This window comes from Tetrao urogallus, assembly GCF_951394365.1.
Source record: "Tetrao urogallus genome assembly, chromosome: 3".
Classification (NCBI taxonomy): domain Eukaryota; kingdom Metazoa; phylum Chordata; class Aves; order Galliformes; family Phasianidae; genus Tetrao; species Tetrao urogallus.
The window spans coordinates 69226583-69246309 of record NC_136815.1 but is presented as its reverse complement, the minus strand read 5'-3'; the positions used below and the strand labels follow the sequence as shown (position 1 = coordinate 69246309).

The following is a 19727-nucleotide window of genomic DNA, read 5'->3' as shown; positions in this document are numbered from 1 at the left end:
AATAGCAATCACAGCACGGATCCCTCCTAAGACCCCACACAGGAAGCAGAGAAGACCCTTACCTGCCTGTGCAGCTGTGATCAGGGCCGTGTTCCCTTCATTGTCCTGCCAGTTCACATCAAGATGAGGACACTGTGATAAGGCTATGACAATATCCACATATCCTTGGTAACAGGCAACGATGAGACCATTCTGTAAGCAAAATACAAAGAGTTAGGCTTTCCAGACTCAGGATAAGTCCACTGAGGAAGCACATCTGCATGCTCTTCATTTGTTGGCTTTTTGGTTTTTTTTTTAAGAGTGAAGAACTAAGCAGGTATCAGCATAACTAGTGATTAGCTCCAGGCACAATGTTCAGATCCAAAACACAGCTTTCTCTCTCTCTGCCCTTTGGCAAGTAATGCTTCTCATTCCTCAGAAATACCTCAGGCAGTAGGCTTTATATTGTGCTACTTGGAAAGTAACTGTTTATAACCATCTTAAACTTACACAGCTATATACTCTGTTCAAATGAGAATAAATCAAATTTTATTGTACAATAAAAGGAACCAGACAGATAGGATGCATTGTACCTAATGTGAATATGAATTCTGTGAACAACGGGCTTGTTCTCTGAAGGGACAGCAATGGGGAAGAGCTGTGCTCTTGCTGCCTGTTGCTATCTTTTAATGCTTGATCTTTGCCATTAGAACCTAGCATTTCTGATAAGCATAAATATAATCACTGTCAGAGTTCCTGTCTAATGTGCTTTATGACAGCTGGAAGCTGTACAGTTTCCAGGAGGAAGCCAAACCAGGAAGTGAACCTCAAAACTTGGCTTGGCATTGAGACAGCCTATCATTCAGCAGCAACAAACTGGGAGCTTCTCTAAAATGCATCAAAATACACTTGTCATTAATTACATGGAACTACAATGCTTAACTCTGACTACTTGCTTGACCACGACAATTAATTCCATTATCTCTAGCTGTCAGGGTGTCTCAGCAGTCTTGTGTCAACATGTGCAGAGCAGACATGTGCCAAGTGAAGTCACCTGTGGACACACCAAAGCTTCCTGCAGCTGCCCCATATGGCCAGCACCACTGCCCTGAGATCAGCATCAGCTACCAAAAGGATATGGTGAGAGACACACCTCAGCCTCCTTGGTGTCCCTGCACGCCCAGATGCGCTGCCTGCTCACCACCACAAATAGCAGCAGGAAATAAAGACTAGTTATGAAAAGAAATAAGAGGGGGAAAAAAAACACCACTAAAGCCTTTTGAAGTGTAAAAGACAGCATGGCCCATCCTGACTCCTCTGTTCCTTTTCTAAGCTGCTCTTGCCTCTATCCTCCCCCCCCCTCCATAGACACATATGAGGCAGAGCCATTCACCAAATGACCACAGCTGTGGCTTCTGATATACTGTCATCATAACCAGGTATAAATATTTCAGTGTCCTGGCTCACTCTCAATCTGGATAACTCCTTTGGTTTAGGCAGCAACCAGCTTCATTGAAGTGTGGAGGCAAGGGCAACTCTTTAGGATGCTCACAGGTTATCTACAATATTTTTCAATTACATCATTAGATAATTACTCTGATTTATTTTATTCTCAGCTCACCACTGTCCTCAGTATAAAACAAAACCCAAAACTCCTTTATAAAGAGCATCGCATTTTCCCCATGAAGAACCTTTAATAATTCAAAGCATTTTATTGAAACTGTACACAGTAGTCTGTTTAAAGATATATAGATACATATACACATAGTTATGACCTAAGATAATGATCATTAAGAAAATATGTATTCTTCTGATGGATTGTCCAGATGCACTCAAATTTTACTAAAATATAATCAGTCTTAGCTTCAAAAAAAAAAAAAAAAAAAGTATCGATATCCACATGGCAAGGATTTCAAACTTATTCTAGTTCTTTAAAAAACAATCTTTCATGTAACGTTTGGGATGTAGGTCTTCACCACACCAAAAGCTCTGCAGATTTAAAACATCAACCAGCCATTCAGAAAAAGGTCAATTACTACGATACCAGAAAACTCAGCATAAAACAATTTGGAGACCTAAAATTCCTGACAATAAGGAGCTGGATTCAATCTCTTGAGGTCACTTCCAACCCATAAAGTTCTGCAATTCAGTAAAGAAGTGGAATCCTAATCTTCTTGAAAATATTGGCAATTCTTGAGGAGAGTGGTATTTAACAAGTTGTACAAATTATTTGGACTAGTGATCTTCTCTAATGGAAGAATGTTTCGCTCAGTACTGAGACATGCTCTCGCAGAAGATTTCCACAGGAGATACGTATTCAGCAAGTCTGTGATTCTGAGATACCATGTCATATACTCTTTAGAAGTGAAAAGAAAAACATTTTAAAACAAAAAGATAAAAAACAACAAACATTAGCTCTTCTTTTTTGCAAGAAAGCTTTGGCATTGAAGTATATAGGGTGTACTTCCCTATGTTACACACCAGCATTCTGATTTTAGCAGAAATTTTCTCTGAATAAATCACTATTCTGTGTTTTTAAACTGGAATCAGAGTGATGTGCTTCTCATCAGTGCTCAGGACCTCAGAGCCACCAGCAGGCCCTCCCACAGTACCCACAGTTAGTGCTTCACAGCATCACAGAGCAGCAGTGGGAAAGGCGGCGGTCCTTGGTGCCACATTTATGGATGCTTCAGAATAAACATTATAATAAACCCTTGGATTTGTCTGGACCAAACCTGGATCAATGACACCATAATAGTTTGTAGTTTTAGGCTGTTTTTTCCCCGCCTTTTTCTCCTCTTTCCATTCATTTCTGGTACTGCCTGTCCTCTGCTTGCTGAAAGTTACTATGTAAAGGTTGACCAGCAAACACCCAACCCACCACGATATGAGTTAGCAGTCAGGAATTTTTAATTTCTTGTAGCAACTATGCACAGTTATTATATGTTTGAGATCTTTCTAAAATCTCAATCAATAATTATAAAAAAAACAACATTTCTTTCAGTAAAGTGTTTCTTGAAGCAATTGGTACAGCAATTGATACAGTATAATACAGCTGTGCATCTTATGTTTCTCAGAAGATAAAAAGAAAGCATTATATATAATTTTACCTAGGAAATTCTGAATCTGAACAATCTGATAATCCTCACACAAGACAACATTTTATCTCATTTGTACAATTAACAAATCCACAGTTAGAAGAGTAGCATGGTTAGGATAGCATTTTACAGGTTTATAGCTAGAAAGATTATCATGGTAGAAAGAGTCAATCAATCAAATGCTCACTCATGTCCTCAGCTCACAGTAAAGTACTCCAAAAGGAGGACACTCCAGAAGAGATCATTCCCTAGTGGCAGCCAGCCCTTCAATGGGGTCTAGGAGAGGCGCAGCCCTCCAGGAGAGCTTCTAGGAGAGGCTCCATCCCTTCCAGGCACACAGCTGAATTGCCTTCACCTGTGCTCCGTGGCTGACTGGGTGCTTGCCTCAGGTGATCAATCAGGGCTTCAGGCCATAACTCAACAGTTCCCATACACTCATTACAATTCTACTAAGGCATCAGTTATTCTGCTTCTCGTACAAATAATTTTAGGGCACTTATGAAATGGTCAGCATGGTCAGAAATGGTCAGAAAATAATAACCTTTTTTAAAAATTGAATTTGCTTTTTTTTTTTTTTTTGGTCAAAAAGATAAATTCCCAGACATATTCCTCCCTTTAAAACTTCAACCTTTCTCCATCTATGTTTTCCCTCCCCTCCCTTTCACATATCCCCAACCACCACTTTTTTGAAATGATATAGTAATGGCTCAAACTGTTCTCAAATGCATGCCATAACAATTAGTGACCAGGAGAAATAGCTCTTGGTGCATCCCACCATGCAAGCACAGCATTCCTGATTCTGAAGGGCTGGTTTGTTAGCTGACACCCATCCTCTCCTGCTTGGCAGCTGAGGTTCTGCCAGTCATCTACCAAGACCAACAAGACACAACAAACAAAAAACCTGCTTTGTCCTCTGCACAGAAGGATAGCTGAGGAAACCATAAACGTAAAATGGCAGTGATGCTTCTGGACTATAAGAAAAGTGATTTCTTCACCATAGGAGTCTTGGCCTGTCGGCTTCCCTGAGTTGCGCAAGAGATCCCTTTCATTTTTCAAAACAGTTTCCATGTGACAGACAAGAAAGCATGTCATCCATTGTTTCTACATTAAAATTTACTGCAGATTGTGTCACATAACAGGAGAGATGTTGAAACTGATCTCAGCAACAGGTTTGGTGTTTTTTTGTTCAACTAGAAGCCACGATACTGCCAGGTGTTGAGGAAATATTTAGCATTTCACAGAGCCGCCCCACAGTTTTTCTGGACAGTATGACATTTTTTATGTTTATGTAACTAACATTTGTGAAAGAACTTCCTTTGTTTTAAAGTGACAAGGCATAATTAGTTGTATTTTATTTAGATTATCTGGCAAAGCAGACAGTCCCAATTTTCCATGTATTATATATAAAATATACTTGGCTGATTGTCAAATGGACAATTTCAGGCGTGGGACTACCTGAAGTTAACCACACGTTGCTGCACCTTCCTCAAGCAGTGCTTAAGAACTCCAAGAGATTTACACCATTCTTCTGTAACTGGAATAATGGTACTTATTAAAAATTCCCACAGAGGCATTATTTTGAAATGTGCATGTTTGTAATATAATAAAATAGCTGGAGATTAATTGTCATTCATTTTAAACTGAAATGTCTTCATGTGCCTTTGATTCCATTTAAGACTTGAATAATGCTGCCACTACAGACTCTGACTTGCTCAGCTCTGTTGGCTAATGACATAACAAATCTGATTAAGTGAGACAATGGATATCTCAGGAGACAATTTTATAGATCAGATTTTACAACAAAAATACAGATGTCATGCTATTTGTAAACTAGATCATTGTGGATAATAGAGATCAGAAAAATACCAGAGGATCAATAAGGAACTCAAGCTGAACAGCAGAGCAAATCACATACAGCACACAATTAGTTTAGCTTTAAAAAAAATTTCTTCAGGCAACTTATTTTCTACCAAGATACTGAAAATAAAAACAGATTATTATAGCTTTTTGCTTATTATCCCAGAAAAAAAAAAAAAAAAAAAGTGTTTGTGGCAGAAGGCTGAACTGACATTACCCACTTTGTTTTATAAACATTGGGATAAAGAACTGTCCAGTTTGTTTTGTGAGCAGTCTGTATAGTATTAGTGACAATTAGCAACAATTCTGCAAGGTTGGCGTAACAGATTAAACCAGCATGTAATTGAATTAAATGATAATGATTCATTACAATCCATAATAATAAGCAGAGAGAACTATGAAAATTATAAGTTAATTATAAATTATAAATTATAATTAATAAAATTATAAGCCTAAGTTAAAAGCATATTGCACAAACAATATTACGAGTAATAGAAATGGAAGAAAAATAACATATAGAGTAACAAGAAGTTTTAAACTGTCTTCCATTCATTTACCAAAATAAAAAATAATTCAGAAAATTAATATTTTGTGTTATACATAACATGAAAATGTATCTCCTTTTAATTACATAATGCCAAATAATCAGAGCAAGTACTGCAAAAGAAATTCCCTAGCGTTATTTGAGGGAAAAGCAGATCTCCGTTACTCTGCCACTCCATGGAACTTAGGTTAATAATGAAGCTCCTCATCTGTGTCCTGGTAAAAGAGAGTAACATTTAGTGCTGAACATCCCTATCGGCTTTGTACTAATTTGTGTACAATGCATAAAATCTTCCAGGCCATATAAAGCAATCTGAGAAACTTTTGTAAGTGGCTTGAGCTTACATTGTAATTGGTTTAGTTGATGAGATCAGCGGTGACTGAGATGAGGTAATTATTTGGGTCATCAGTCCCATGAGAAGTGGTGGTTATGTGCCACAGAAATCCATCAGGCGCATAAGCTTTAACATTATCTGCAGAAAATAATTCAGGCTGACCTTTGAGAGATAGAGCTGTAACAGCTTAGCCATGTGCAAATTTATATCAGGAAAAAAAAAAGTCAGGAATTTAAATGAATTTTGTTCAACCCCTGTTAGGACAAAACCCAGCACCTGGCCTGGGGAGATGCTGATTTTGCAGTGGCAAGTAACAAGACAGGTGCAGAAAGGTGTTTTGTTGAGGAGGGATGCAGCAGCATGCAATTCCCAATGATCTGCAGAGGAGCACAGCGCCTAAAGCAGAATCTGGCAACAAAAGCAAGCCTGACTGACACTACACGTTCCAGCAGCTGAACATGCAAAGCACAAAAATGCCACCTTTGCTTCTCAGCATTACAAACCAATTCATGTTACAGGGTGAATCCCACTCCAGGAGGAACAAACACGAGGCAGTCTTCAGACATGCAAATGAAGAGCCACAGTTTTCCCCCTCCGTTCTGTGGGATATGCTCAACTCACACGTTTCGTAATCCCCTTTCTATCAGTCAGGCTGCATGTCTTTAAGTAAAGGTATAGCTGAGCAGATGTATCATCTCTGCAAAAGCCCTTACTTAATCTAGTCTAATCTAAATCTTGGTAATCACCTCTAAAAATAGTCTCAGGAAAGTTCATTTTTGAATGAGCTCACAAAATCTTGCCTTACACAACAAATAAAACCACTGCTACTTGTGTAACGAACCAAGTAACAAGAACGAGCACTAACATCACAGTGACTTCTCTTTACCAGCATGCACAGCCTGCATTGGTTTCAGTGTTACTAGTGGTACCAACAGCTGGCAGAAGCCCTCAGAAGCTGCTGCTCAGGGCTGTGAAGGAAACACAAAGGGTAAAGCAAACACACAGTGTGGTCAGAGATGTTCCAGTGGGAAGGGTGCATATGAAGATATGGTGATCACCTCTCTGCACGCAGCAGTGGTGAGGTCACACCTTGAGCACTGTGTGCAGTTTTGAGCTCCTCACTGCAAGAAAGACATTGAGGCCCTGGAGTGTGTCCAGAGAAGGGAAACAAAGCTGGTGATCTGGAGCACAAGTCTTATAAGGAGAGGCTGAGGGAACTATAATTTTTTAGTTTGAAGAACAGGAGGCACAGGGGAGACACTAATTGCTCTCTATAGCTCCCTGAAAGGAGGTTGTGGAGAAGTGGAGATCAGTCCCTTCTCCTAGATCACCAGTGACAGGACAAGAGGTAACTGCCTTAAGTAGTGTCAGAGGAGGTTCAGGTTGGAAATCAGGAAAAATTTCTTCTCAGAAAGAGTACTGGAACAGACTGCCAGGAAGGTGGTGGAGTCACCGTCCCTGGAGGTCTTCTAAAAAGATGTGGCACTGAGGGGCATGGTTTAGTGGGCATGGTGGAGATGGGATGACATTTGGACTAGATGATCTTAAAGGTCTTTTCTAATCTTAACGATTCTATGATTGCCCCAAACCTGAATATCATGTTTTATCATGATTAACCCTTCCACTCCTGAGAAGTTTGATGAGAAGAGAATGGGACTGTTACACAGAAAGTAGCAGACCTCTCTCCTTATCACTCCTGCAGGAAGTTCTCCTCGTCTTTCTGTGAGGCAACCTGATACTCAAGAGCACTTCCCACAGCTTATCTTCTAAAAGAAACTCCTTTATCTGTGTTATCTTCTGCATGCACTGTCCCCAGATCACGTTGGTTGCAAAGGGCTGGGGGGCTGCTGAAGTACAGAAAACATTTAATTTTTTTTTAGATCTAGCAGCAGAAACAACCATGCAAAAATAAAATGAGCTGATGGGCACTGAGTTGAGTTGCAGGAAGATAGGACTGCATTGCTAGCTGAACTCACAATGTGCATTCAGATGTCACTTGGTGATTCTTCTTAAACCAGTAGAAATGGAATCATGTTGTCACATGAAAAAAAAATGTTATTTTGTTCTTTCATTTCTAGACACAGCTTGAAACAGAGAACTGAAGACTTGAGCACATAGAGAAGAGCAAGTTGTGGATACAGCTAATGCAGGAATACCTTAACTTGGGGGCACCTGAGTTAGGAATTTAATGTGATTCTGTTAAAATATACACATGCTTATAAATATATAGGTTTAACTAATTTATTTGATCAGTATGTTGGCACGTATACACATTCATGCTAAAGACCAATTTTATAAAAATAATATATTATTTTACAGTGACAGCTGGTGAGACTATATTAGGAATGTACTGATCAGCCTTAAGTTCCATCAGGTGGGAGAAATGCCATTGCTAGTGACAGCAGGCTTGTGCAACAAAACCAATAAACAGCATGAAGAAACGTGTATGGAAAGGGAGGGAACGGGATCATTCTTTCACAGAACAGAAGAGAGAACAGAATCAGAAAAGCTACATTTGAGATATTCCGACAGTACACAGTTAAGCATGTAGTGCATGTGACACCATAGGTCACAGCAGAAGGTAAACAAGGTACAATCTTAGGAAAGGAGTATGCAAGGAAACTGTAATGAAAGAGTGTATAATAAAAATAGCGCATATTTAAAATGAACTGACAATTCATCCAGTAGAGATGCAAAAGGCTACTGTACTTTCATTAGCCATACACAAAGAGGAAATTATCACTGGATTCAGTAACATGGAAAACAGAGCAGGATTTTGTTTCTGGGGAAAATTTCTGCATTCTGTCTTAGGGAGGCCTGGCTGTAAAGGACCAAAAATGCTGTGGGAAGATGGTAGGGGAAGTAACACTATTTTTATCAGGTTACATTTCACATTTTCCATTTATTTAGACCATCGTGTCAGGTACAACTACTAAGCAGTGATGATCTCTGACAAATAATGCAGCCTTACTAATCCTAGCTTTACTGTTTGTATAGCACATACTAATCAGTGTTAATACTGTCAAATGTTAGCACGAAGTTTTGATAGTGTTGACAGTAATAATACATGATACACAGCAGCCAAATTCATACATTCCTCCTCTCTATGCCTGTCTTTCAGTACGTGTGCAACATATGGGTCACTCTTCTCTGGCTTCAAAGAGGGAAGATATCTGTGAAACAGAAGCAAGAGGTCTGGCTTCAAAAAACAGTATAAATGGCAAACTTCATTTTAATGAGGGAATGCTGATTTGGATTTTCTGAACCTATCACAGACCCCATGTCAGCAGCTCAGGGCGTACCATCCCTAGCAAACCAACCCACCAGCTGCAGAGGGCTGCAGTAGGTGGTGCAGCAGCCTCCCACTGACACCAGGATCCTGCTCCAGTAATGGTGAGCTCATCTCAATCTCAAATTTCATGTCATAGCACTGGCTTGCCATGCAACATTTATCAAGGCTTCCAAGGGCTATAAACAACCCTGTCAACAAGGATAATGTATTTCTTATTACTGAAGCAGACTGCACATTATTCGGCATTGCTATGAACAGGCATTTTCAACAAGCAGTGGATTTAAGACATTGTGGGGTGGAACACTTCCTCAGGAGCACAAGGCCACAAACTCTGGCTGCTCCTGCCAGTGCCAGAGCCTCAGGGAGCCAGGGGACTGCAGGAGAGAAATGAGGTTGTAATAAGGATCAAACTACACCTTCTCTGGAAATAAGTGCATGAAGATCATTTTGAAAGATCTCTCAATTTCCAGAGTACTTCAAAATCTAAGGTTATAATAATTATCTACCAATCAATTTAATTATTAAAGTATACATATATATACATACTTTTTTTTTTTTTTCTTCTCAGAAAGGCAGTGATCTCCACTGGTGCAGATTTTTATGAGCACAGCATGCAGGCATGCAGGCTCTTGTTCATTCCTGGTGAAAATGCAGAGCTAATGGTGGTGACCATGTTGAAAAATATTGTTTTATAGCTGAGAATTTGTTCCATCAAATAGTGTTACTGTGTTATTTTGCAGCAGTCGTCATTCCATGGAAATAAAAAGGAGGCATTACTTTCAGAGCAACCTACACATATCTGTTCATACACATTTAATATTAAAAAGAAGAGGCAGCACCATTTTATAAACTTATTTTGTAGCATCTTCAGAAGCAATATGAAATCCAGTTTGTGCACTAACCTATCAAAAAATATATCCCTCGATTTTAAGGCCTATCATTAAACTCTTTGGCCATGTGTTTAATAGATGCATTTTCCTTGCTCTTTCCTCTGTTCTTTCAGGCACAGACTGCCTGTAGCTCAGGTCTGTTGCAAGAGGCTAAGAAACGTTTGAATGCATCGTGTTGGTTTGTGTTTTTTTTTCCCTCAGAAGACCTCTCCAAAAATATTAATTCACAAAGTCTTTGTAAACAATAAATTTAAACTTGACGCTGGCTGAGAAATAAATACATAATGTTCTACCCCCTCTGTTCCTAATATCTCTCTTCCATAAACAACATTTATTTATAAAGGTCACAGTGTGGTGCATTCTCCCTGTGGAACTCTTTGAAGAGACACATCCAGAGATGAGTTTGCAAGCACCCTCTTGTGGCAGTGAGCTCCTGTAAGTGATATCAGTAAAGACAAAGCAACCCAGAAGTTCCAGTGCCTTTTTTAAAACTTCTGTAAACTCATTTAGCTGGTGTTTCTCTGACCCTTCTCATTGTGGAATCACATCAGACTCAAAACTTGTTAAAGAGCTCAAGAAGAGATCTGTCCACTGTGGCCACTGAAGCCACTGAAAGCAAAGGTTTCAATACTACAGAGATCACCTTGATGATGAAAACTCACGTGGATGAAAACTCTTCCTTGCAGAGGCCCTATACTCAACAAAAAGAGCAACTGCATTCCCTTCCTGGGATACTAGAGGTGAAGGACTGCCTACACACAGAAGTATCACTCTACTTCTTTACCTTGTGATCTAAAGAAGCTGCAAGAGCAATAAGACCAATCTCTTAATCCACTGTTTGATATTAAGTTTAATAACATCAGTGGATAAGTAACACACTCGTATCTTCATTCCCGTCCTCTGAACCTCACTGTTTCTCTTTTTCTATGACACTTCTAATAGTAACCCTCCTCACTGATGTTGGATCTTCTAATAATAAGCTGTATTGATCTTGGAACTGACTGAGCGGACTAGGAAGTTGCAGTAAACATTCCCTCCCAGTGGGAACAAAAAGAAGAGAGAAGGTCAGCTGCCCTACCACAGAACAATGGGCAGAACAAGGTTAGTATTTAATCCTGTATGTACATAAAAGTCTGGATTCACCCCATATACTTCACTATGGATGAGTTATCATATAGCAACAACCATCATCCTCTTTTCAATCAAGAGGATGACTTGGTAACAACAATCAGTAGGAGCAATTCACAAAACATAGAAGCTACTTACTGATATTCTGAAGAAAAAGTGTGTTGAAATATTAGTGGTAGAGATGAAACAAGCTCTCCAGATGGAGCAGGTTTTTGGTTTTTTTTTCACTACTACGAACCAAAGAACCCACTGTTGTGAAAATAATGTTCTTCCCATTAGCTTGTCTCTTCAGATTATCATCAGTTAGGGCAAGTGACAATGTTCTTCTGATCTCTTGAACAGCATTCAGGTCCTTGAAAGCCCTTATCATTACGCATTCAACAGTGAAAGAGTTTCCTTTATCTAGGATGTGCATCTAATTTCACCGATACTGGATTTTGTCTCATTTATGCCCCATCCTGCTTTCTTCCAACAAGGCAAAATGAATATATATGTACGTATATATATAATTCTCTGAGCAATACAAGCATCCGTTGTGATTTGATGAGAAGTGTCTGTTTTTCACTCAGGGATCTACCACCTAAGGTGGATTTTGGATGTATGGATTAGTTTCAGGTCCTGTGATACGAAAGGTTTGCAATCCTGTAATCCTACAGCTCTGTGTAACAGCTACTGTTGGATATTACAGATGACCATGCAGGAGGCCAACAGCTGGATTTTTATTGATATAAAATTTATCCGATAAAACTCACAGCCTTGGATTTAAGCTTGTGAAAATTGGAGGAATGTACTACGATTCTCACATTTCTAAGAACTCTTTCACTTCTCCCCACATATTGTACTGCTGTTTACCAGTGCTCCACAAATGGCACTGAGAGCTGGCTCTCCACAAGGACGGAGGCTTAAATTCAGCCTCAGGAAAGCCATGCTATCTGAATACTGGAGATTTTCCATTCTGGCTGAGAACAGTACTTTTGAACCAAGTATGCAATTTTCAAGTAATGTACAAAGAACTATCTTTGCTAATACTAAAGAGTATAAAATTTATGCCCAGGTCTTTCCTCTTTTGTAGCTGTTAGAAACATTTCTTTACTGATCTGATTAAATCTTACAACAATACCATGTGAAGGTTTTCAAAGTTTGCCAAACATCACAGTAATTACAGGTCTAACATTTTCACATAACTGCACATTTAGCTGCAGCCATCTTGGAAAAAAAAAAAAAAGGGGGAATTAGCAAATAGGTCTGTAAATCCCTTAGCTCTGTGTGTTGCTTCCCAGAATGTTTTGTTTTTCTGTTACAGAAGGACACTTCCATCAGCGCAGCACTGTGTTAGGTCACAGAAGCTGTCAGGGCCGATCTGTTGCATCCAAGCAAAAAGGTTGGCAAGCCTGGGGAACTGGACATGTTTTTCTGCTGAAGATATAACAAAGATCTACCAACAACAACAGCGATTCCTAAATGGTAAAAGAAGACTTTTGGTAGAAATTGACTTGGTTGCTTGGAGACAAGCCCATGGAGCCACCACAGAGAAGGCCTGTCAACACAATTTTCCCCTTTTTTTCATTCCCAACTCCACAGCACTGGACTTAGCTAAGAAAAGGAAACAAAGAATCAGATTACCTTGAAGAAATATCGTAAGGGTGATTCCATGAAACTGTGGGCATTTTTTTCAGTTTTATATAAATGAAGACCATAATAAAGAAACTCTCCAACAACTGGACAAGTGCAGGATGGTTAGCAGTAAACAGGAATAATGAGCATAAAAAAGAGTATTTATGCATCTAGAAGGGAGACAGCATATGTTTGTGTAACTAAATATTCTATTATAAATTTGGCATTTAGTTATTAGTGATATATGACATCTTAAATGAAAAATTTCAGCCATGTAGCCTAATTATATATGTTACTCTAAACGAACAAAAAAAGACATTTCCACTCTAGTAACAAGAGTCATTTTTATGAAGTTAGAGCTTGCTCCTTTAGCAATTAATTACTCAACCCTTCACACTTGTGGACAAAGCAAATTGTTTTGCAGGAGTCTGAGGCAAAAGCCAGATTGATATTTGACTGATGTGTACATATGCCACAACGAAGACATGGAAAACGTTTCATTCTGTAGATTTTTGGCACTTGGCATCTTGTCATGGTGCCATATCTGAGCACATGGAGTATAAGCCATCCTCCTTCAGCAGCAGACCACTCTGACCAGCAGCCCTTGGAGTTGTCTAGCCTTCCTGTGCTCCCTGTGGAGCTGAGCTGGGGTGCAACAGCAAGACCCTTCATTGCCACCACCTTTATACATATGCTGTTTCTTCAGCTATAATCTATGAAAGGGAAGAGGGGTCAAGTTGCTTATCAAGAAAAGGCTCTTCACCAGAGGGTGGTCAGGCCTTGGAACAGATCCCAAGATGGCAGAACCCAAGAAGCATCTGGACAGTGCTCTCAGATATGGAGTTTGAATTTTGGGTGGTGCTGTTTGTAGCCAAGAGTTGGACTTGGTGATCCTCAAGGGTCCTTTCCAACTTTGGATAGTTTGTGATTCTACGAAAGCAAATGCACTGCAGTCTGTATTTTCTGTTTTGCTTTCAATCTTGAATAGGTGTGAAGTGACGTGCCTACTATGTAGCCTTCAAAGCCTCTGGATGCGCCATTTGATAGAACTTCATGAGTTTTGTGCCCAGCACTACAGAATGACACCCTGAGTCTCTTTCCTTGCCTCAGAAAGGACACGCAGGTCTGGTGAAGTGGTATCAAGCCACACAGTAAGAGTGATTCATACAGGAGCAATAAACAAAATGAGATGAGTGCCATAATGATTTCAAAGAAAACACTGTTTTCAGGTGATGATCCTTTCTATTTGAGTCAGAGTTGTTGCATTTTTTTCTATCAAAAATTGTGTGCTAACTCATAAAATTCAAATGGATATTAGAAAGCACACTGAGGAAATATCGAAGTCTTGTTTCTGTCAGACACCTGACAATTTGCAATTTCCTTCTCTTTTTGAAACTCGTGAACAAGGAAAATAGATTTTACAGCCAGAATTGAAAATTATTGATTTAGTAGCATCTTGCCTTCTGTGTATCTTCATTGATTCACATTAAATCATTTGTGGTGTGAAGAACTTCATCAGCATGCGGCTTTCTGCATCAGAAGTCTCTGGACTAAACATTTTCTTAATTGTCAGTAGCCTTGTGGAGATTTAAAATATTTTCAGATAATTTATAATCAAATTTTGAAGTCATTTCTACTTTCCCTATCAAGGGTAGTACAATTTTCACTAGTCTTCAGAAATAGTTTGATATGGAAACAGGCTGTGAAACTCTTTCCATTAGCTTTTATTTAAAATTCAACCAGGTGATTTAGGTCTGTGCAGCAAATGTGCACTGTAGTAAAACTAAAGGAAGGCTTGTTCAGATCTCCTTTCACTTGCACGAATGAGAACGGCAAAATTTTAAAGAAATGAAATGGAAAACAAAAAATATGGTCAAGCATAGTCACCTAGTCACCCTTCAGCTGCAATTCATCAGGCAAAACATCTTTCTCATGACTTTTACAATTACTAACCAAATTTTGCAGCTTCTTATTGCAGACCTCATTTAAGTTCAGGTACTACAACTCCAAAGAAAGGTAGCAGTATTTCTTGCTGTCACATGATAGCTAGTTAGCAGATTTGATAGCTTTAGGGACAGCAGACAGTGCTAGATCTGATGTACAAGAAGTACTGTAGAGCAGCATCACCTTGCTAGAAACCTCCAGGCTTTTTTTTCTTTCTTATCTGAATTCACATTCCTAGAGAAAGAGCTGTTCACAGTATGCGTGTTGTCCATTAAATGATTACCCCGTGGTATCTGCTTTATTTTTAAAATTCAAAAGCAACTTTTCAGAGTCCCCAGGCAACCATACTTCTTATAACAGGTGTGACTTGGTGAGGCAGCTCTGGTCTGCTGCATCAAATTATCTTGCTTTTGCAGCAAGTTTTCCACACTTGTGTCATGGATTCAGTGCGCTCCATGGGAACTTGTATGAAGATAGGTATTGTAAATGCACCAAGACATCTGTGTTCAGCAACCCACATATAAGCTATTTTAATTCAGGTAAGGCACTAGCAAGGTGATGATCTACTAGTACTGTGCTAAGGCTCCTACTTCACAAGCAATTATGTTCAGGAATACATGGACATGTTGCACTCTCAAGAGGAAGAATTTTCGAGCTGGGAAATGTCCACTGCCAGTATAGCAGCAGGAGAAAACACCAGTTCCCAAAGCAGCAAAATGAAGCAAAGCAAAAATAGCATCAGCATCCTTCCCATAGAGGACACGCAAAGGGCAAGGAAGAGTCAGCTCTCCATTCAGTCAGCAGTCAGAGGACTGTGTGTTGGTGAGGGCTGATACAGCTTGTTCTTTGCTTTTCCTTCATCCTAATGCCTAAAGACATTTTTATTAATACAGAGCCAGTCTTCACATGTTCCCCAATCAAATGGCAGCCCAAGCTTTATTTCATAGGAGCAAAACATAGCAAGATACTAGACTTTCTAAAAAATAAATGCCAAAGACTTCTGCTTTTTGCGAATGTACTGAGTACATTCTGTTATTTGCCGCCATCCCTCTTCCAAAAGTCCGTAACAGTGGCTCATGTAGCAGTCTGGCCATGTAGCAGCAACACAGACAGGACTTCCCACCAGGTACAATCTGGGACAGCAGCAGTGGTTGGTGGGGCCTCAGTGCCAGCATACCTGACTCACAGGCTGCTTTGCATACAAAGAGCCAAAAGACAAAAACGAACAAATAAATGCTACACAAAAACGTAACACTCGTGTGTGAGAGTTTTAACATATCACTAGATTGGCTGACTAAGTATTATAGGGTCAGGCTCAAAACATTATACATCCGAAATGTGTGAAGCAACAAAAGCCCGATCGTGCGTCATTCCCATTTCGAATCAGCTTGCTTTCAAATTACTCCCTGTGGAATTTAACAGACATGATAGAAAATAATAGAACTGAAAAAAAAGGGGAACTATTTCCACACTGTGGGTTTTTCCCACAGAGCACATGATTTGAATTGCTAATTCTCTGCCAGACGTGCAACTATAAACTCTGTGACAACTACCCCCTTCACATGGTACTTCATTATTTCTCAGTGTAACTTACTGGGCATGCTAAAAATGTATACTTAGCAAAGATGGGAGGGTTTTGGGTTTTGTTTTTAATGAAAGAACCCTCAGAGATGGGTAAATCCAAATCTATGTGATATAACATCTTAAATAACAGCATAGCCTTCTGAGGGTAACTTTATTTATAAAATCATTAAAGGTGAAATCCTGTTCTCAATAAAGCCATTGGGAGTTCCTTGTGGCTGTCATACAGTCTACAGATTTCATTTTCTATTTAAAAACACTACCAGAAGTTTTTAGTGTCTTCTGTGCAATTCTACCTCAGTGACAAAAGTTAAGCCCAACTCCTCAGTGCAAGCACAGACAACACAGGAAGGACGCATGGAAAAATAATGAGCAATTTGTTGGAAAACTAGAAAAAAATAAATGGATTTTAGAGAAGCACTTGTGGTCAGACCCAGCCCACTTGAACTTGGCTGCACAGAGCTCCAGTGTCAAAGATACTTTGCCATGCACAAGCAGCTTGGGCTTGTCCACTGTGACCCTCCGCATTAAAAGGCTGCTGACGCTTTCCAAATTGAACTGTATTTCAAAATTAGCAGTGAATTTTAGTTAGTAATCAAGTATCTCTTTTCTATAGAGGAAGAAAATTGTGTTTTAATGAAATGCGATGTAAAATAAACCTGGTGCACATTAGGTTCATCTGACACTAAGCAACTAACATCTGGAAAGTAATGTAAGAGTCTCATTATTATTCTTCTCTGTGAAAATTAAGTACTCTTCAGACATAATAATATTGTGATAAATCACCCAGTTTTTGCTGGTCTCTGTTACACAGTAATCATCACAAAAATATAGATGTAACAAGGCTTTACGTTTTTTATATTTCAGTATACCACTTCTCGAGCAGTTGAACAGATTTTGGAATGGTTTTAAATTGAGACAGGGGAGGTTTAGATTAGATATTAGTAGGAAGCTTTTCACACAGAGGGTGGTGATGCACTGGAACAGGTTGCCCAAGGAGGCTGTGGATGCCCCATCCCTGGAGGCATTCAAGGCCAGGCTGGATGTGGCTCTGGGCAGCCTGGTCTGGTGGTTGGTGACCCTGCACACAGCAGGGGGTTGAAACTAGATGATCATTGTGGTCCTTTTCAACCCAGGCCATGCTATGATTCTGTGATTTCAAATGTACCTGCTGAATAGCCTAGATAGATCAAATAATCTAGTTTGCTTACTTGCATTCTTTGTTCAACATGTATCAGTATTTATTTTCATCGTTTGTGTTATTTCCAAGCACAAACACAAAGCCATGTGACTAAAATTAATACAAGTGAATCCTGTGCCAGAAAAGCCTTTTTTTTAAATGTCCTCCGAAACCAGGAAAGAGGTGAGCCACACAGAGCAGAAAACCAACAAATCTCACATCTCTGCAAACTGTAACAGCAGAAGGAAAAGTGGTAAAAGTCTCCTGCTGGGGGGGATGCCCAGCCCTCCCTTCAGTCTGGCAGTGGTCACAGATGTCCTTCAGAAGGCAAAACTCAAATTATTGCTTCCAGCACTACTAGGACCAAAAGACATGAAGGGACTCAAAGTTAAGCTCTTGAAAACTCTGAAAGATATGGAATGAGGAACTGTTGCTGTACCCAAACCCATCACTCGATGCTTCCATGTTCCTATCTCAGAAGTTGGACTGAGAATTTATTTTCTTCATACAGCCTGCCTTGAGGTCAAAAGCCTTAATATGCAAAGTAACCAGACAACAATCCCCTGGTACTCATCTCAGAATTTTTGAATTTTTGAATTTTTGGACTTTTGGACCCACGTCCTTTCCTAGCATGGTAGCTCCTACAGCCTACTGATACTCAACGGGAAAATGTTTCCAAAACTACTGAATGCTAGTGCCATCTTGTTCAACTTCCATTTTCTCTCAAAAAAATTACATTGGCATGTACTTTGTTTCAGGTCAGGCATGAGGCCTGAAAATTTATGTCTACACAAGATAGTATCTTAACTGAAGGAAAACACTCGTCGCTCACAGATTTGAAACACCCTTATGACTGGACATTTGGGTTATCTTTGATTCACAAAGAAGTGCTACTGGAATCTAAAATAAATTCTAATCTGCATCAGACATCTTAAACCTTGAGGAGGGGAAAGCAGAAGAACACCAGTGCTTGGAGATGAATCACTTCCACCAGTATGCGTGTTAGTAACAGCAAAAATGCTGGGATGAAAACAATACAGGGATTCCCCATAACAGTCACATGTTCTTTGGATCTGTCAGTGCTCACTGAAAATGACTGAATAACTGAAAAATGAATGCCTTCATGCCACCACAAAACAGCAAAGAACTCTAGCTTCATTTAATTTTGGATCTATCTTGTCCTCTTTTAAAAATAAAAGATAAGATCTGTTAATGAAATTATGTATGCCATCAAATCCTTTGAGGATTCTCAGTCCAAAGGTGGGCTCCTTTTAAGGCACCTTTGACAGTACTAATGCTCTGTACAAAGTAACTTTCTATGCAGTTGAACAACTAGAACTGAAATGCATAAATTGAAGTGAGGCAAAGCAGAATAAAGAAGAAATTATGAAAAAGTGCTTATTTCCTGTTACAAGAAGATATATGACTGCTGGGATTGATAGCAAAAAAGAAAAATAACCTTCCTTTTCATGTCCCAGAGTTTTCAAAGCCTATACTAGGCTTCAGTTAAAAACTTAACTCTTCTGCACGGGAGTCTTTATTTTCAACATAAGCAAGGAGAGAAATATCACAGTCTTTTTTCCATCTCTTTTATTACAGAGTTTAAAACTGAATTTCTAAAGACAACTGTTCTTCATGGATTTTTCTGAGCTTCTTTTTTCCTTTGTCTCTTTCTTTCCTCCTGTTCTTTTAGACTGCATTTCGCAGCTTCAGCATCAAAAGGAACTTCTGTCTGAAGTTACATAGAAAGCTACAGTGCCTACACTGTATTACTTCCAAATAACCCTTTTATCAAACTGCAAGAACTCAAAACTTATCTAAGTCCTGATTTTGAAGAGAATTGTATACCCCAACAAGACTTCAGGAAAAGGAACGTGGGAACATTTAAGTGAGAAAATTAGTGCTGGTGCTCCCTTTTGAGCAATTCCTTTACAGTTCTCTGCCAACAATACGAATGTGCATTTCATAATGAGGTGAGCGAATTAGCAGTGCCACATTGTGCACTGTAAAACAAACCTGAAAGACTCCACTGGAAAAATGCAGTAAGGCATACTGGGGTTACATTTATTTTCTGTGTTACAGACATGTTTTACTAAAGACATCATTATACATCTGTCATTATAACTGATGATAAATATCTCGGGAACCACACTTGTTAGAATACCTCTTGTATGGTTTTATGATTTATCGGTATTCCACATCATGGATGCTTGAAGCAGTTGCATTTCATTACATCTGGGGGCAACCTGTACTCCGTGGGTAACCAGGATCATCACCGCATCACTG

At 39.3% G+C, this 19727-nt stretch overlaps 1 protein-coding gene across 1 annotated transcript in view; it reads right to left on the bottom strand.

The window, feature by feature from the left end:
• Positions 1 to 19727, bottom strand: part of ANKRD33B (ankyrin repeat domain 33B) — a gene marked incomplete at both ends in the record, with an annotated part of 37842 nt that overhangs the window by 11221 nt on the left and 6894 nt on the right. The window contains one exon of the mRNA XM_079533351.1: positions 63 to 192. Coding sequence (XP_079389477.1) covers positions 63 to 192 — 130 coding nt within the window. The remainder of the gene's footprint in view (positions 1 to 62; positions 193 to 19727) is intronic.